This window comes from Pollicipes pollicipes, unplaced genomic scaffold (genome assembly GCF_011947565.3).
Source record: "Pollicipes pollicipes isolate AB1234 unplaced genomic scaffold, Ppol_2.1 Scaffold_7261;HRSCAF=8764_pilon_pilon_pilon, whole genome shotgun sequence".
In the NCBI taxonomy this organism is placed as follows: Eukaryota; Metazoa; Arthropoda; class Thecostraca; order Pollicipedomorpha; family Pollicipedidae; genus Pollicipes; species Pollicipes pollicipes.
In genome coordinates, this window is record NW_023597054.1 from 17,946,431 (window position 1) to 17,958,930 (window position 12,500).

General features: G+C 54.4%; 1 protein-coding gene across 1 annotated transcript in view; it reads left to right on the plus strand.

Moving 5' to 3' along the window:
• The first annotated feature begins 225 nt into the window (after positions 1-225).
• Positions 226-12,500, plus strand: part of LOC119111125 (bone morphogenetic protein receptor type-2) — an 18,179-nt gene continuing 5,904 nt past the window's right edge. The window contains exons 1-3 of the mRNA XM_037234955.1: positions 226-436; positions 5,046-5,215; positions 6,120-6,312. Of these exons, the coding sequence (XP_037090850.1) occupies positions 226-436; positions 5,046-5,215; positions 6,120-6,312 (574 nt within the window). The remainder of the gene's footprint in view (positions 437-5,045; positions 5,216-6,119; positions 6,313-12,500) is intronic.

Genomic DNA, 12,500 nt, shown 5'->3' on the forward strand with positions numbered 1-12,500 from the left:
AATAGATCAGTTTCAAAGGAGAGGTTGGGTGCATGTGCGTGTCTGTCCGTGCACGCCGCGGGCGTGCGATTCGCGGCTCCTAAAGGCTTGTCGGCGCCCCCAGGCCGCGGTCGCTACGGCTCCGTCGCAAAGGCCTGCTGTACGGCGAGGACGTTGCGTCAAGATCTTCCCGGCCTGGTACCGGCACTACTTCATGTCGGAGCGCGACATTACTCGCTGCCCTGGATGGACACACCCGAGCCTGGCGCACCTGTACGGCGCGACGAGCGCGTGACCGAGGCGGGCACCGAGTACCTGCTGGTGCTGTCGCACGTGCCGCAGGGCACCGTGCACGACTTCCTCTGCCAGAACACGCTGCAGTTCCAGCAGATGTGCCGCATGGCCATGACGGCCGTCAGCGGGCTGGCGCACCTGCACACGCCCATCGAGCGCAGAGGTGAGACTGGGGCCTCGTACAGCGCACTCACCTGCACACGCCCATCGAGCGCAGAGGTGAGACTGGGGCCTCTTGTGGCGCCTTCACCTGCACACGCCCATCGAGCGCAGAGGTGAGACTGGGGCCTCTTGTGTCGCCTCACCTGCACACGCCCATCGAGCGCAGAGGTGAGACTGGGGCCTCTTGTGTCGCCTCACCTGCCCACGCCCATCGAGCGCAGAGGTGAGACTGGGGTCTCGTACAGCGCACTCACCTGCACACGCCCATCGAGCGCAGAGGTGAGACTGGGGCCTCTTGTGGCGCCTCACCCGCACACGCCCATCGAGCGCAGAGGTGAGACTGGGGCCTCTTGTGGCGCCTCACCTGCACACGCCCATCGAGCGCAGAGGTGAGACTGGGGTCTCGTACAGCGCGCTCACCTGCACACGCCCATCGAGCGCAGAGGTGAGACTGGGGCCTCGTACAGCGCACTCACCTGCACACGCCCATCGAGCGCAGAGGTGAGACTGGGGCCTCTTGTGGCGCCTCACCTGCACACGCCCATCGAGCGCAGAGGTGAGACTGGGGTCTCTTGTGTCGCCTCACCTGCACACGCCCATCGAGCGCAGAGGTGAGACTGGGACCTCTTGTGGCGCCTCACCTGCACACGCCCATCGAGCGCAGAGGTGAGACTGGGGTCTCGTACAGCGCGCTCACCTGCACACGCCCATCGAGCGCAGAGGTGAGACTGGGGTCTCTTGTGGCGCCTCACCTGCACACGCCCATCGAGCGCAGAGGTGAGACTGGGGTCTCGTTACAGCGCGCGTCACCTGCACACGCCCATCGAGCGCAGAGGTGAGACTGGGGCCTCTTGTGTCGCCTCACCTGCACACGCCCACCGAGCGCAGAGGTGAGACTGGGGCCTCTTGTGTCGCCTCACCTGCACACGCCCATCGAGCGCAGAAGTGAGACTGGGGTCTCGTACAGCGCGCTCACCTGCACACGCCCATCGAGCGCAGAGGTGAGACTGGGGTCTCTTGTGGCGCCTCACCTGCACACGCCCATCGAGCGCAGAGGTGAGACTGGGGTCTCGTACAGCGCGCTCACCTGCACACGCCCATCGAGCGCGGAGGTGAGACTGGGGCCTCTTGTGTCGCCTCACCTGCACACGCCCATCGAGCGCAGAGGTGAGACTGGGGCCTCTTGTGTCGCCTCACCTGCACACGCCCATCGAGCGCAGAGGTGAGACTGGGGTCTCGTACAGCGCGCTCACCTGCACACGCCACCGAGCGCAGAGGTGAGACTGGGGCCTCTTGTGTCGCCTCACCTGCACACGCCCATCGAGCGCAGAGGTGAGACTGGGGTCTCGTACAGCGCGCTCACCTGCACACGCCACCGAGCGCAGAGGTGAGACTGGGGTCTCGTACAGCGCGCTCACCTGCACACGCCCATCGAGCGCAGAGGTGAGACTGGGGCCTCTTGTGTCGCCTCACCTGCACACGCCCATCGAGCGCAGAGGGTGAGACTGGGGTCTCGTACAGCGCACTCACCTGCACACGCCCATCGAGCGCGGGTGTGAGACTGGGGCCTCTTATGTCGCCTCACCTGCACACGCCCGTCGAGCGCAGAGGTGAGACTGGGGTCTCGTACAGCGCGCTCACCTGCACACGCCCATCGAGCGCAGAGGTGAGACTGGGGTCTCGTACAGCGCGCTCACCTGCACACGCCCATCGAGCGCAGAGGTGAGACTGGGGTCTCGTACAGCGCACTCACCTGCACACGCCCATCGAGCGCAGAGGTGAGACTGGGGTCTCGTACAGCGCGCTCACCTGCACACGCCCATCGAGCGCAGAGGTGAGACTGGGGTCTCGTACAGCGCACTCACCTGCACACGCCCATCGAGCGCAGAGGTGAGACTGGGGTCTCGTACAGCGCGCTCACCTGCACACGCCCATCGAGCGCAGAGGTGAGACTGGGGTCTCGTACAGCGCACTCACCTGCACACGCCCATCGAGCGCGGGTGTGAGACTGGGGCCTCTTGTGTCGCCTCACCTGCACACGCCCATCGAGCGCAGAGGTGAGACTGGGGTCTCGTACAGCGCGCTCACCTGCACACGCCCATCGAGCGCAGAGGTGAGACTGGGGTCTCGTACAGCGCGCTCACCTGCACACGCCCATCGAGCGCAGAGGTGAGACTGGGGTCTCGTACAGCGCACTCACCTGCACACGCCCATCGAGCGCAGAGGTGAGACTGGGGTCTCGTACAGCGCGCTCACCTGCACACGCCACCGAGCGCGGGTGTGAGACTGGGGCCTCTTGTGTCGCCTCACCTGCACACGCCCATCGAGCGCAGAGGTGAGACTGGGGTCTCGTACAGCGCGCTCACCTGCACACGCCCATCGAGCGCACAGGTGAGACTGGGGTCTCGTACAGCACACTCACCTGCACACGCCCATCGAGCGCAGAGGTGAGACTGGGGCCTCTTGTGTCGCCTCACCTGCACACGCCCATCGAGCGCAGAGGTGAGACTGGGGTCTCGTACAGCACACTCACCTGCACACGCCCATCGAGCGCAGAGGTGAGACTGGGGTCTCGTACAGCGCACTCACCTGCACACGCCCATCGAGCGCAGAGGTGAGACTGGGGTCTCGTACAGCGCGCTCACCTGCACACGCCCATCGAGCGCAGAGGTGAGACTGGGGTCTCGTACAGCACACTCACCTGCACACGCCCATCGAGCGCAGAGGTGAGACTGGGGCCTCTTGTGTCGCCTCACCTGCACACGCCCATCGAGCGCAGAGGTGAGACTGGGGTCTCGTACAGCACACTCACCTGCACACGCCCATCGAGCGCAGAGGTGAGACTGGGGCCTCTTGTGTCGCCTCACCTGCACACGCCCATCGAGCGCAGAGGTGAGACTGGGGTCTCGTACAGCGCGCTCACCTGCACACGCCCATCGAGCGCAGAGGTGAGACTGGGGTCTCGTACAGCGCGCTCACCTGCACACGCCCATCGAGCGCAGAGGTGAGACTGGGGTCTCGTACAGCGCGCTCACCCGCACACGCCCATCGAGCGCAGAGGTGAGACTGGGGTCTCTTGTGGCGCCTCACCTGCACACGCCACCGAGCGCAGAGGTGAGACTGGGGTCTCGTACAGCGCGCTCACCTGCACACGCCCATCGAGCGCAGAGGTGAGACTGGGGTCTCGTACAGCGCGCTCACCTGCACACGCCCATCGAGCGCAGAGGTGAGACTGGGGTCTCGTGCAGCGCGCTCACCTGCACACGCCCATCGAGCGCAGAGGTGAGACTGGGGTCTCGTACAGCGCGCTCACCTGCACACGCCCATCGAGCGCAGAGGTGAGACTGGGGCCTCTTGTGTCGCCTTCACCTGCACACGCCCATCGAGCGCAGAGGTGAGACTGGGGTCTCGTACAGCGCACTCACCTGCACACGCCCATCGAGCGCAGAGGTGAGACTGGGGTCTCGTACAGCGCACTCACCTGCACGTGCACATCGAGCGCAGGGATGAGACTGGGGTCTCGTACAGCGCACTCACCTGCACACGCCCATCGAGCGCAGAGGTGAGACTGGGGTCTCTTGTGGCGCCTTCACCTGCACACGCCCATCAAGCGCAGAGGTGAGACTGGGGTCTCGTACAGCGCACTCACCTGCACGTGCACATCGAGCGCAGGGGTGAGACTGGGGCCTCTTGTGTCGCCTCACCTGCGCACGCCCATCAAGCGCGGGTGTGAGGCTGGGGCCTCTTGTGGCGCCTTCACCTGCACACGCCCATCAAGCGCAGAGGTGAGACTGGGGCCTCTCACAGCGCGCTCACCTGCACACGCCACTGAGCGTGGGTGTGAGACTGGGGCTTCTCACAGCGCGCTCACCTGCACGTACGCATCGAGCGGAGAGGTGAGACTGGCTCGGCATCGGAGCGCTGAGGTGATCACTTCTAGGTGCCAATCGATGACAGGAGATAACCGCCACCAGGCACGCTCGCCAGCGCGCTGTGCGCATGCGCGTGTGATACAGATATCTCCCCCCCGCCTCCACACACCCATAGGGGTCAGGGATGAGCGTTCTCGCCTTCGCACTTCCTAGCACCGTAACAATGCGTCTATGCCGTGTTGTGTTGCTTGCCACCTGGCTTGGTGTACTATTATTTTCTTGTCAGCACTATTACGGCGCACGCCACCCATGTGGTCATTGGCGGTGCAATAGCCTGAGTGACTAAGACATTGATGACAGTCTGCTGACATAGTTCTGATTATAGTTACGTTGACATAGGTTCTTAACAATAAGACATGGGCGCAACTAACTAATACAGTTGATGCGCCCTTTAAACTCAATAACTGACTTACTAACCCCGACGGATCGTGAACTGTTTCCTTGTGCTGTGACGGAGCAGGTGGAACACCTGAGCTTCTGTCGCTGCTGTGGCTGTGTAACTGCTGTTCCTTTCCTGTGCCGTGGCCGTGTATTTGATGACCGGCTGCCGCATCTCAGCGTGACCGGCGTTTGTCGTATCGCTGTGCTCTGCCAGCAGCGGATGCCGACGTGTCTGTGACTGAGCGCGATGCCGCGCCCGTGACCCGTGTGACAGAGCGGTCGCCGCCGCCGCCGCAGGCCTCGTCAAGCCGGCCGTGGCGCACAGGGACGTCAACAGTCGCAACATCCTGGTGCGAGCCGACGGCTCCTGCTGCATCTGCGACCTCGGCTTCGCCATGAAGATCAGCGGCGGACGGTACTTCACCAACGGCGAGGAACAGAACGCCGAAACTACCTCGCTGACAGACGTGAGTACTGCCTCCGGCTGACAGACGTGAGTACTGACCTCGGCCGACAGACGTGAGTACTGACCTCGGCTGACAGACGTGAGTACTGACCTCGGCCGACAGACGTGAGAACTGACCCCGGCTGACAGACGTGAGAACTGACCCCGGCTGACAGACGTGAGAACTGACCTCGGCTGACAGACGTGAGTACTGCCTCGGCTGACAGACGTGAGTACTGACCCCGGCTGACAGACGTGAGAACTGACCCCGACTGACAGACGTGAGAACTGACCTCGGCTGACAGACTTGAGTACTGACCTCGGCTGACAGACGTGAGTACTGACCTCGGCCGACAGACGTGAGAACTGACCCCGGCTGACAGACGTGAGAACTGACCCCAGCTGACAGACGTGAGAACTGACCTCGGCTGACAGACGTGAGTACTGCCTCCGGCTGACAGACGTGAGTACTGACCTCGGCTGACAGACGTGAGAACTGACCCCGACTGACAGACGTGAGAACTGACCTCGGCCGACAGACGTGAGAACTGACCCCGGCTGACAGACGTGAGTACTGACCTCGGCTGACAGACGTGAGTGCTGACCCCAGCTGACAGACGTGAGAACTGACCCCGGCTGACAGACGTGAGAACTGACCCCGGCTGACAGACGTGAGTACTGGCTCCGGCTGGCAGACGTGAGCTCTGACCCCAGCTGACAGACATGAGTACTGACCCCCCCCCCCCCGGTTGACTCACGTAGGGCCGTTAGGACCATGTGTCCATATGTATCCATGTTGCTATGTGGTTTGTGTTCCGTGATCACACTGCGTGGACGCAGTTATCAGCCGTGTCCTTGTCGAGACCTCTGTGTTCCTCGGTGTCAGTCGTACCCACGCTGACATACCGTCTGTGCCCTTTCTCCAGGTGGGCACGCTGCGGTACATGGCGCCCGAAGTGCTGGAGGGGGCGCTGAACCTGCGCGATTGCGAGACCTCGCTCAAGCAGGTGGACATGTACGCCATGGCGCTGGTGCTCTGGGAGATGGCTACGCGCTGCGCCGACCTCTACCAGGGCCTGGACGTGCCGCAGTACCGGCTGCCGTTCGAGGCCGAGATCGGTGAGTGGCGCAGGGGCGCGCGGCTCCGCGGCTCCACTGCGGCCGAGTGGTGCGGTACGAACATGTCAGGGGTTGAGGTGCAGACCGGTCGGCTCATGGCTCGGTACAGCAACCAGGGAGCTAGAATCGCTTTTGAACTAGGGTGGGAGTGAAAAATTCCGTCCCAAAAAGACCGCGCAGGAGTGAACAAACCAATTCACAAAAGATGAAACTTATGATCTCGTGACTGGTGTTCTAGCAAACAAAGACATCTGTTTCAAGTTGGCATGGACATAATATCAGAAACCTGACAAAACTGTTTTGTTTTTTAACATCTTGGGCCATTACGGTGAGACAGAATACACTAAAGCATCGTAAGTTTATGACAGTGTGATGAGCATAAAAATTATTAACACCAATAATTTGGTGCCGCACTTTGTTCTTACCTTCCACAGCACTTTTAACACGAAACAAAGCAAAGGAATTCAATAACAAAATAACAACAGAAGATTCAGCAACCATAAAACACTCAAACAAAAAAACCTTGGACTCCTGCACATCAGCCCATCACCAAGGCAAACATAATAGACATACGTCTGGCTTCTGTTAAGATGGGGTCAGGGAAAACAAACATTTTGTCACTGTTTCTTGCAAAACACCAATGTTTGTTTCCATGAAAGTAGCCTAACTATGCCTAACCTAAAGAGGCCTTACTTCATCTCATCCTGTCTAACCTGTTTGTGTCACAGCAGCAGTTGTGAGTTACTGATTTTTGCACAATTCCTATTGCCACTTGCCATGCACTTAACCAACTTAATGTAACTTAGAGTAGCCCATATATTGGACATCATCTCAACTCACCTATCCGTTGACAGCAGCACTTGTAATACAAACATGATAAAGCAAATTTTTGGCTGGTTTCAACATGCACTTTTATTCAGTTCATTTGTGTATGTTTGTTGACATCAAGAAACGTTAACCTATGTCAAGGGCAGTAATGGGTATGTTCCACAAAACAATCTCTCTTCTCGAAAAGTAACGTAACTTTTAGATGACCATGCCAGTATTGCTGCTTGCCTTTTCAGCTGCAGCAGACATCTATTTAGGCTTGTTCATTCATATTTAATGACAAAGTTTGAGATGTTGGCTGCACATTTTAAATGGGTTGGTCTGACTATTTGTTACATATTAATATTTAGCTCATGTTATAATTACCATGCAGCTTAGAGTATCCCTGTGTTAAAAAGATAGTGCCTTTATACAATACACTCATTTGCCAGTCAGCAAACCATGACAACTTTAGAGAACATCTGGTTGAAGGAGCCACGAGGGTACACTTTAAGACATTTGGGGCAAACAATAAAGAATATGGAACAAAATAAGCCCTTTGCATGCCTTGTGACATCATAATTTGTCTTATGACAAAACTGGATGGATTAAAACAGAAAATGGATAACTCTGGCTACTAATCATGTGTTGAAAGCATGTAAGGTAAGCAATTACTTGGTCCACAGGAGACTTATTGGCTTCTTCCTGCTCCCCCAAAACAAAAAGTCAGTACCTTTTGCATGGTCTGCTGGCAGACAGAGTCATCCCACTCACCCCCAATATCAATCATGCCCGCCAACCTACGAGATTAAGATGCGAAACAAGTAAGAGGTGTGCTTGGTAAACATCTCCAGAGGGCAGAATTTCGCCATCAAACACTTCGGTATTAGCTGCGTCAGGTCTGTCCCAAAGCTCTGTATAGCAGCATTTGGATAGCCTTGTCAGGCAGCCTGGCGAGTTGGACACCCGAAAGGCTTAGATTTATCATTATTGAGCACCGCCATGAACCAAGAAAACTGTTAACCAAGGGTTTAACGGGGCAAAAATGTCGTTAAAAGTAAGTTCCGTGCTTCAAATTTTCTCCTTTATTCCCTGTGAATCGTTCACTCTTGGGTGCGTATCAAACATGTTTGGGCGGCTGGCGAATTAATCCAATTTATGTATGAAATACATACGAGTTTGAAGTTGGAGCATCTTGCAGAGAAATTGGTCAACATTTTAAGCAACAGATGGTACCTATAAAGGCAATGAAAAAGGAAGGAAGAATAAAGTGGTGTCACACTCGTATAGTGCCAAGAACAACAAAAGTAGCTGATTAAATATAAAAACTGATACTTTTCTGGAAAAATTGTGTTATCAGGTGATTTGACTTAAAACCTGTTAACATAAGTGCTCAAATGGTGATATTCGTCTTGTAAATTTAATTTAGAAGACATTTCTTAAACTTTTCACTCCCGCATTTCGAGAGTGGTGCAATTTAGTGATCAAGTTTCCTCGCGAAAAAAGTACGTGGAGTAAAATTCTCTACCAGGCCTTGCTAGTGTTTGCACCAGGCTCCGCTTTCGTGGTGTGGTGGTGAGACTAAAAAAACAGGGGATGCATGAAAACATTGCATTTGGCACACAGCTGCCGATTGTGATACATTTTGTAAACAAACCAAACTTAATGCGTGCAAGCGGCTGGAGTCGCTGGGGTTCCTGGACTTGAAGGTACCTGGCGCCTGTGCTCTGTACATGCATAGACATGATTCAGATGTAGGTGAGGTAGGGCATAGCCAGAGGTGTCCAGGTTCTGTGGAGCCTCGTTTATGCTTGGTGATATCAAGTGAGCTCGGTGTTGGATAACATCTGAAAACCTCAGAAAGGGAAATAGGGGTTTGGCATGTGCGATTAGACAGTGTCAGGCAGGAGTGAAAATTCACATAAAACATGGGGAAAAGGAGTTAAAAATTTCTCCTCATAGGGTGTTGCTTTACACCCAAAGTCGGCAAGTCTAGGTCACTGCTCGTGCCCGTCTCGTCTACCTGCTGACGGCTTGAGTGCATCACAAGCCAGCAAACGGCTACGTATCGGTCATGCCAACGTACAATCGCTCGTGTCATCTGACAAGACCGACAGCGTGCTAGACCGGCGACCTAGCCCGGCAAGTGATCCTCCAGTGGGTACTTGGGCACGCGGCATGGGGAGGCAGGGCAGGGCCGACCAGTCTGCCGGCGGGACAGCGACAGAGGGCGAGCACGGAGATGTGCTGCCGGACCTGGTCAGCGGCGGCGCAACGCTGAAAACGGTGGTCATAGGTTGATCCGTCTCGCGAGCGGCGACCTATCCTCGCCCGTCAGCCTGCCCGGGCCCCGACATTTGCACCCAGACGCTCCGGTGCCGGCTGTTAGCGGATCTACAAGGACGGGCTGACGGACGACCTGCACGGCAGTGATTTGGCGGAGGCCCCCGACGGCCCCACACTGGGGCCAGCCAGACATGTCGCAGCACCTCACCGGGCGTCCCACCTGCACTGAGCAGGACCAGCGGCTGTCGGCTGCACCTAATCGGTGGTGTAGTACACATCGGCGTACATCTGAAGGTGTTCACGGGTCCGACGGCCGACTGGCAATTGGGGTGACATCAGGCGGCTCCACAAATGACGGCGGTGACGTCACATATGACGGCTCCACGAATGGCGGCGATGGTGTCAAGTCTGGCGGTCCGCGCTGGGTGGCAATGACGTCACATGTGACTGCAGTGTGGCAGGGGCCAAAGCGAAAGCACAGTTTGAGCGAAAACTACCGGATACCTTTGACCACTGAGGATATGCCTGAACATCGGGTGGCGTCAATTTGTACGAGGTTTTCGGAGTTATACTCCTGATATTCTTTATTATCATGCTACCTTAACATGATATTCGAAAATAAAAGTGACAAATTTGCGGTCTCGTGATCTTCTGAGGGTTTGTTGCAAAGGTTTGTTAGGGAAAATGGTCATCGCATGATGTTATGTTCAGAGCTCTTAACATCTTCAACCAGCGGCCTCTGATTTAATATAACCAACGTCCAATAAATCGTGACAGCAATTTAAAGTTGAGGGATAGCTGGCACATCCCGAAGTTCTGGTATTCTATTCATGCGTATCACACCAGGCTTCCTACAACGCAAATCTATCCCAGAACTTCACCGCACGACAGTGCACAGCAGAGTATCGCCCTCAAGTGTACGGCGTTATTCTACGCTTAAGCGTCGTAATGCGCACTTCTTCAGAATCTGCAGACATAATGGATAGGTAGCGCGGTTTGCGAACAATTACGTGTGACGGCAAATTCAGATGCAGCTTGTGTGGCCCCGACGATTTATTCTCATGTTGGGGTATTATGCAACTATGCGTAAATGGCCTGAATTTAGACTGGGTTGCATAATCATGTGTTAAAACATGTCTCGTGTTGATATGCCGTATTAGTTAGAGCCATGCATAACAAATAAGGATAACAAAGATCGCGGTAGACTATTAAGTGCCAAGAATATGCCGGAACATTTGCATGTTTTGCTTTCACTTCGTCTTAAAAAAGCAACAAGACAAACAAGAGCACCAGCGGGACGGAAAAAGCGAAGCAAACGGGGACAGCGTCTGACAGCAATTTCTCAACGTGAGTTCTTGTCACGCTTCATTTGGCCGGAAACGCGTCTCAGCGAAATCCCCGCTTAACAATCCTGGACCGTTTCATTCTTATTCCTGAACTACGTTTTGCCCGAATCGTATGCATATTTTGGTATGTCCTGTTTGGCATATCTTAGCGTTAACGGGGCATGTTATAAGTTAGATAGATGAAGGCAGTAGCTTAGGTGTTGTGGATCTCGATTTTAGTAAAACGGTTGATAAGGTGCCACGCTAACGTCTCCTATATCAATTAAAATTGCGTGGTATTCAGTGAAAATTATTGGCCGGCTAAGGGTTTGGATGTTGTAAGGAAACGAAGGGTACAAAAACGGTACAAAATATCACTGGGCGCTAGTAGAGAGTCGGGTTACACAGAGGTGGGCATTGGGCTCTTTGCTCTTTACTACTTTTGTGAATGACGCTAAGATAGGATTAGTGAGTAAGGTGCTAATATTTGCTGGCGATATTGAATTGATAGGACTGTCGAAAAATAAGATTAGGTGAAACGAATTCAACTTGACTTAAATTAACTTGTAACTGAGCTTCTCTGTGCCAGATGTCATTCAATTGTGATGCGTATTAGGTGATTTAGTTATATAATTTTAGCAGTGAGGATATTAGCTATGAAATGGGAGGCGAAGAGTTAGACCAGATCGAGGAAGAGGACTTAAGGGTTATAATTTCGGGATCTAAAGGGTGAAAAACAGTGTGGGGTTGCTGGGAGTAAGGCACTTCGGATGCTGGGACTTATTAACAGGAATGTCCATTACAAGAGTAGGAATATTGTCAAAAGGTTGTACTTGTTAATGTCAAACCGCGCCAAGAGTTTTGTACACACGCTTGGTCCCATGCTTCCAAAAAGATGTAGATCAACTCGAAAGAGTGCAGCAAAAAACAACCAGGATTATAAATGGGATTGGCGACTTAGAACATAAGAATAGGCTTAGCGCCTTGGATTTGTATTCACCGAAATATGGTAGACTTGGGGGGGGGGGGCGGATAGAGGCATACAATATTATGAAAGCGACAGACACGGTAGATCTACATTGAGCCCTGGAAATTAGGCCGAAACATAGAGGAAACCAGTTTCATTTAGCAAACGTGGGAGAAGAACTATGAAGAGGCAGATGCCATTTAGTCAAAAAGAAGTGAACCATTGGAATGGGTTGATGAACGGAGTTGTAGAAAGCCCCTCTCTAGCGACGTTCAAAAACGGTTTGGACAAATTCTATCGGTCTAAGGATCTCATTTATAGCGAAGTTCATGCAGGGCAGGTGGTAGGATTAGTTTCGAGGATGTGTACAGAACCTGAGATAGGCCAACCTCGATGGGTCTTTGTGGCTCTTTGTTGGCCAGATCTCTTAATGTCTTTATGTCTTCGTGTTTGACCCGTGAAAAGCGAGTCACACTTGTGACCATGAGCACTGGGTTGAAACGAAAACGGGTGTTCTCATGTTATGATCGCTTGGTATGCGTTTAACCGTTAACTCCTGGTATATTGAAGATCGGTTATTCGCGGCATTTTTCGTTCGTATGCGCAAGTCTATCGCCGCATCATGAGTCATGAGGCATGACAAAATTCAACAAACCAGAACATTGGCAGGATGGGAAGCGCCGAATGTGGGCTGATGGCGTTTTGACAGTGGACAAAACAAAACACTGAGTCTAGCGAAAAGAATCAATGCGAGTTTATATGATGTTATCGCAAGCGGTGTATGGTATCGCCACAAACTGCCA